The sequence below is a fragment of the Sinocyclocheilus anshuiensis genome, unplaced genomic scaffold (assembly GCF_001515605.1).
Source record: "Sinocyclocheilus anshuiensis isolate Anshui unplaced genomic scaffold, SAMN03320099.WGS_v1.1 scaffold648, whole genome shotgun sequence".
NCBI lineage: Eukaryota > Metazoa > Chordata > Actinopteri > Cypriniformes > Cyprinidae > Sinocyclocheilus > Sinocyclocheilus anshuiensis.
This window is the reverse complement of record NW_015557156.1, coordinates 558,645-565,717: the sequence shown is the minus strand read 5'-3', so window position 1 is coordinate 565,717 and position 7,073 is coordinate 558,645. Positions and strand designations below refer to the sequence as shown.

At 38.1% G+C, this 7,073-nt stretch overlaps 2 protein-coding genes across 2 annotated transcripts in view; both read left to right on the top strand.

Moving 5' to 3' along the window:
* Positions 1-1,772, top strand: part of LOC107678205 (receptor tyrosine-protein kinase erbB-3-like) — a 30,834-nt gene extending 29,062 nt beyond the window's left edge. The window contains 2 exon segments of the mRNA XM_016473402.1: positions 241-792; positions 795-1,772. Of these exon segments, the coding sequence (XP_016328888.1) occupies positions 241-792; positions 795-1,024 (782 nt within the window). The 3' untranslated portion in view covers positions 1,025-1,772.
* Positions 1,773-3,034: 1,262 nt separating this feature from the next.
* The window catches only part of LOC107678215 (proliferation-associated protein 2G4-like), a 14,311-nt gene continuing 10,272 nt past the window's right edge, over positions 3,035-7,073 (top strand). The window contains exons 1-2 of the mRNA XM_016473418.1: positions 3,035-3,243; positions 5,839-5,967. Coding sequence (XP_016328904.1) covers positions 3,159-3,243; positions 5,839-5,967 — 214 coding nt within the window. The 5' untranslated portion in view covers positions 3,035-3,158. The remainder of the gene's footprint in view (positions 3,244-5,838; positions 5,968-7,073) is intronic.

The following is a 7,073-nucleotide window of genomic DNA, read 5'->3' as shown; positions in this document are numbered from 1 at the left end:
TGGCTTTGAATGGCTCTGTGTATGACACACTACCATTCAAAAATGTAGCATATCTTATAATTTTTTAATTATTGCAGCCTTTGTGAACATAACAGACTTATTTCAAAAACATTAAAAATCTCGAGAAAAAGTTGCAATTACATTAAATTTGCAATTTTTTATTTATTTATTTTCTTTGATCAGCTTCCATAAATATGCATACTCATGTTAACACATCTCTTGTATTTTGATTTTTTTTAGAAACTCTTCTATTCACATCGTCACGTGCAAAACGTTCTCAGAGGAGACTCTCAAGAGGCCACTCCGGCGACTGTTTGGAGGCCCACAGTGTTGCAGGTGAAGAATACGAGTATATGAACAACCAGACCCTCTCTCTCGGGCATATACCAGGGCAGCTTAAAGATTACAATCAGCCACGCAACCGCAGCGCCTCCTTCAACCCTGCCGGCTTGTACAGCAATCACAAATCTCTAGCGTCTAGCAGACCCAGTAAGAGATCGTCGATCGAGGGCTCCGAAAGTAGCGGTGGTCTCTCCCAGTCCTCGACTGACCAAAGGAATCACAGCGACGGTGATTTGCTGTCCAGTGAAGCAGAGTACACAGACGGCGATCTGGATCTCCACGAGGTTCAGTACGAGTACATGGACATCCGTGGTGGTGCAGGACCACCATCCAACATGGTACTCAAACTTCACCTCCCAAGACCGGTTTCCCATCCTCCTCTCAGAAGATCGCCACAAGACGATGAAGACGAATACGTGGAGGAAGACTATCAGTACACTAACCGCCAGCCTCGTATGAATATGAGGATATGGACTCATTGGCTGCAGGTGGAGCATCTGCAGCTGAATATCAGAATCTGGAGGGAGAAGATGAGGAGAGTGTTGGGCTGACGGATGAACCCCGGAGACCGGGGCCGGAAGAATATTTAAAAGTTCATGCAGGGATGGAACGTAAAGCTTTTGATAACCCTGACTATTGGCACAGCAGGTCGTTTCATAAAACCAACGCTGTCCGCACGTAGACATGGAGAACGGCGTGAAGGAACTTGATGCAAATGTCTTCCGTCTTCAGTGACCAATGTTCAGGATATTATTCAATAATGCACTTCTGAAAAACTTTTGCAATCTTGACAAAATACAGGTAAATGTATTTTGTTGTAAAATGTATTTTTAATGTAAAAAAATGTGGCATTATGGTAGAAATATATTGAAACAAGAGCAGCTTTGTTCTTTTAATATGGTGGAGGTGCCAGAATGACCAGATTCATGAGCTACACTTTGATTGCACTGATATTTACATCTGGATATGTATGTATGTTAAGTGTGTGGTTACTTAAAATGTTCTGTTTATGCCAAGTTTGTTGTACTCATCAAGTGAAGCCATAAGTTTGTGCATTTATGAGTGAGTGTTCATCTTAAATATCTGTTATTTAGTGTGTTCGTGAAGTGCCCAATTCAGTCAGCAGCTGCCAAACCACTGTGCATCTGTTCAGACTGCACTTGAATGATTTCACAATTTAAGTGCAATTTTCAAAATACGTCTAATCTGAGGTATTTGGAATTTATAAAATGATGATGTCAGTTGAATAGCATGATGATTGAATTGGGGTAAAGTTGTTTTTCTATGAGGAGTTTGTTGTGCATGCCTTCTGAACAAATCATAATGAAGTACTTGTTGTTATGTTTCAAATGAAATGGCCAGTAAACAAGCTTTTATGACAAAACTATAGTTTTGTACACACATATCAAACTGAAGTATTTTCTCTACTTTGTAACAGTTTGAAAGGATTTTTTATTTGCTTTTATCTTACACTTTCAATAAAGTGTTTCTATATAAACCTGAACATTTGAAAGCTTTACTCTTATACCCTTTTTTTCTGCTTTTTGTGTTTTGTTCAAATTTAGTAGTGTCTCAATACTTATTTAGGTAGCTATTAATAAGAACTATTAAGACAATTCCCATGAAGATCAAGACAGATTTATCATCATCTGTGTGTGTTTGAATGATTGATTATAGGTGGGGAATCACTTAGTAGGTGAGTTATGAATTCATCTAACCTAATTTTCAGAGATGCCACTTACTGTATGACTACAAATGATTTACAATAGAACAAAACATTCCGGCAGTGATAAGCCTGTTTTATGATTTATTATTGCGTATTATAATAGGCCTAGATTTCTTATCAATTGAACAGAAAATCAGAAGTCTTGTGCTGACAATTTAACTTTGATGTTAATAATATTTATTTTGTGTTAGTGTAATAATGTGATATTTAATAATTAAATATGTAATATTGTTTTGTGGCATTTAAAAGATTTTATTTCAATCCTTTTAAGCAATTGAAAAAGAGAAGTGTCTTAAAAATCTAAATTACTTGCAATTTACTATGACCCTTGACCACAAAAGCAGTCATAAGTAACACGGGTATATTTGTAGAAATAGCCAACAATACATTGTATGGGTCAAAATTATCGATTTTTCTTTTATGCCAAAAATCATTAGGATATTAAGTAAAGATCATGTTCCATGAAGATATTTTGTAAATTTCCTACCATAAATATATCAAAACTTAATTTTTGATTAGTAATATGCATTGCTAAGAACTTAATTTGGACAACTTTAAAGGCGATTTTCTCAGTATTTTGATTTTTTTGCAACCTCAGATTCCAGATTATCAAATAGTTGTATCTCGGCCAAATATTGTCCAATCATAACAAACCTCACATCAATGCAAAGCTTATTTATTCAGCTTTCACTTTAAAAAAAAATGGACCCTTATGACTAGTTTTGTGGTCCAGGGTCACAAAAACTTGAACAGAATTGAGTTAGATAATAAAACTATAGTCATCTGTAGAGTCGTTTCATAATTAAAGTTATGTTCATGTTTAGTACTTGTGAAGCTGCTTTGAAACCATCTGTATTGTAAATTTTACTATTGTGCCCTTTTTTGGAAAACATCCAGAAGCCTCGGTTGGTTTTGGCGCCATCGTATAGGACGACCCCTGTGATGCGGCTGCGTAGTGGGCGTGGCTACGCTGTGCGTGGAGGCCGTGGGCGGAGCTGGACGGTCGGCGAGCCGCCTGGTGGTAGCGTGACTGATTTCTGCTGTCCGCTCATCGTACAGCCAGAGAAACGCTTCGGAAGCCGGTGCAACGATGTCAGACGACGAGCAGCAAGAGCAGACCATCGCCGAGGACTTGGTCGTGACCAAGTACAAGATGGGCGGTGACATCGCCAACCGTGAGTTTGACGTTTGAGTGCTGGAGGTGTAGAGTCGGTGACACGGGCCTCCACGCTGCTTTCTCACGCATGCCATGTGTTAGGACGCAATGAGCGGCGTGGGACACGAGACCCCGATGCCCTGGCCTACGCAGCATACAGCCGCTTGAGACCTCCTTTAAATGCATAGCTGTTCCTCTTGTACATGTCTATAAAGCCCGTAGACTTTTTTGCAGTCCTACAGAACGGAGGGACTCATTCTGGAGCTAATGCTAGCTAGCATTAGCCCGCAGTGCATGTCAGTGGACACTTGTGGCTCTGGCATTGCCAGCTGGTAGAGGTTAGTCCTCAAAGGCACGGGTTATTAGTGAGCTGTCTGGATGAATATGTCCACTGCTGCTTTACTGTGGCAGATCAGTGACAGAGCTTTCACATCCAATCTGTCAGCGTTGCTCTCACATGGAGTGAACAGCATGGAGGTGAACTTTAGCTGGTGAGGTGATGCTGACAGGGCTTTTGACATTAGCAGTCTAGAGCATTGTCTTTTTTTTTTTTTGCACGGTGAACTTGAATGGTCGTGCAGTACTCTTTGAGCTCCAGTGATTCCAGGTTTTGTACTTTTAGTTATGCCACAATTGTTTCAAACTTTATTATTTAGACTATATTAGTTTCAAATGAGAAGTTTCTTCCCTCATATAAGCTCAAGCACCTGTTATTTGCACATCTTATCTGTTATTAGTGATTCTCAACTGGTTTTCTTTCAGGACTCTAATTAAATGTTTGTTTTTTTTGCATAAAAGTTTGCACTAAAATCTGATGTTAAGAAAAGTGTTTACATTACATCTTGAACCATTATGGTTTCTAAATGTGTGTCAAACTGCACTTTCACTCCCTTCGCTTCTATTCAAATGTATGCGAATGCTGGAGGTGGTAAACACAAGCTCATGTGAAGAAGTTTAGCATTTCGCTGTGTTCTGACCTCTGAGCTCGTGTCACGTGAAGATGTGTGACCAATAGAAGATTGATGCGTCACAGCATGACCTGTAAAAAAAACCCAAAAAAAAACACAATCTATGAATACAACTGTTGTAGTGTCTGAAGAAATTTAGCGTGCTTAAAGTCTGGTGTGACCACCCCTTAAATACCTCCCGAATTTATGTGGTTTCATGCTTTCAACAGGCAATAATCAGTGCAAAACATCAGCTGCATTCAAAAATGCACACTAAGTAAGTGGTACTTGTTTTAAACAAGTAGGCTTAAGAATTTTGCAACCATTAAAAAATTTTCTATAGTATGAATGCAGTATGTTCTCTAGGGCTGCAAAACGATTAATCGATCAAAATAAAAGTTTGTTTACATATTATATGTGTGTACTGTGTATATTTATTATGTATATGTAAATACACAAACGTATATATATTAAGGTAAAATATGTTCTCAAATATGCACAGTACACACATAGTATGTAAACATAAACTTTATTTTGAATAAATTAATCGCGATTAATCGCTTTGCAGCCCTAGTTTTGTCATCGTCATGTGACCCAACAGCATCAGTTGCTTCACTTCACTGGCATTTACAAATGCTCTCCAGTGGCCTCATGGGATAGTAAAGTGTCCACTGGATGTGAACTTCAGTTGGAAATAGGCTATCCAGGTACTTGTTGCCTGATATTTTATGAATACTATGAATTCAGACATACTATGTTCGCATTAGGGCTGCACGATTAATCGAATGTGATTGTCATGCGCATTTTGATAGTAATGCCGGTTCTGTAATCAGCAGGAAATCATCATCACGTGCTTTCAGATGGAGCAGAATTTACTACACATAGCCGTAGTTCACTGACAAGTTACGCAAAAAAATCGCAGACGCAGATTGCGAGGCGTATTTGGAGTTTCAGCGTGAGAGCGCCCTCTGGCCTTTGGATGGAGATTTACTGCTGATCACAGAACCGTGCTTCACTGAAAGATACGCATGACAATCTCGATTCCATTTCGATTTATCGTGCAGTCCTAGTTCGCATACTGTATAGCAGGGAAGTGTGCAATTTCGAATGCAGCCATTGTTATTTGCACAAAGCATGTTTATTCTCAATGCAAGCCTTGTTTAATGTAGTCTGGGTCATTTTTTGATACTGTATAGTGTTGAGGATGAAAGCATGTCACACAACCAGTCCATGTTGGAAAATGCCTAATTTGATTATGGTTTCTAACAAGTGAGCAATACTTTTGCACAGAAATGTCCTACTGTTCAGTTTGAATTAATGCACAGCCTTTGACATCAGCAATAAAACATACTATAAATGTTGCTTCTCCCTTTCAAAAGCCTGTTTATTTAGATGACTCTGACCAATTATGTTATTAGAAGGGTTAGTTGGACTTTCATTTAGTGTGCGTATTACTCCTTTCAGTTTTCTGAATAACATTTTGAAGCTCAAAAGATTTTCCCGTGCAGATTTTGCAAGGGGTTCAGGTTGGTCGTGCACATTCACCATGCTGACCAACAGAAAGCTGCTTGGTTTGAAAGTGACGTCTTTGTGAGCCTAACATCAAAACCCTATAGACAATGGACTTTTTTTGCCCATAAATATTGGTCTCGTTCTTCTCTTTTTAGATGCGCTGAGGGTCGTCATCGATGCTGCCAAACCAGGAGTTTCAGTTCTCAGCCTCTGTGAGAAAGGAGATGCTTTCATCATGGCAGAGACTGGGAAGATCTTTAAGAAGGAGAAGGACACGAAGAAAGGTGAGACAGAGATGCAGACGTGGCTAAATGCTTGTGGTTCGTAAGAGAGTGTGAGTGGGCTTTAAATTGAGCCTATTCCAGGGCTCTACGCTTACTTTTCTTTTTAGAAGCACTTGTGCTCCTAACTTAAAAAATTTAGGAGCACGTTCAAAATTTTAGGAGCACCTTCTAAACAATTATCCAAAATGTTATCGAAAAGTAGCCTTCCCATTACGAGGTGATATTTGACTCCTCTAACTTTATTAAAAGTATGTCATCTTTTGTCAAATTCTCAAAAAAAAGTATATTTTATAAGCTTTTTAAAAATTTTAATTAAAACGACAGAATAAGAACAAGTAGAATAAGAAATATAAGTTACCAATCAAATTAAATCAGTATTAACAAAATTAATTTGTAGAGGTGGCACAGAAGAACACAAAAGTGGCTTGGTGTACTTTCAGACATTTAATGAGGCTCAGAAGTGGAATGAGTGCAATTAAATCCATAAATTTCTGATGATATTAATGTTTTAAATATAAAATTTTGAATATAGAAATATTAAATGATTTAAATAACTGAAAAGATACTTTAAAAATGAAACTAAAACTGCCAGCAGGTGGTGGTAAGTCACTGATTTTTATCACTGAATCATTCATTCAATTGATTCATTCGAACGGCTGATTCATTCAGGAATGAAGCAAGTGACAGTATTTATGAATGGGTAATCATGAATCACTGACTCACTAGATTTGTTTAAAAAAGCCCGTTCATTCATAAACGAAACACCGCAGTGTTTGAATGGAGATGCGCAGCGGCTCCACTGTGCCTTTGTTTTAAACTATTTTCGACGACGAAATGGAGCAAAATCAGACAATAGTGTTATAGTCAGACAATGTAAGTCACTTAATATTAACTTCTTGTTTATTGAATTGTATTAAATAAGTATCACATTTACAAACTCCTTTAAAAATCATTAAAAGCTGGCACTCATCTTAGTTCATCTCGATCTCACATCTATAATCAACGAAGCTCTCTACACTGCGCAATGAATCTCTTATTTACACCCTGTCTACACTTGCTTATGAAAGGATTCATGAGATATGTCTGTGATACATTACTCAACGCTG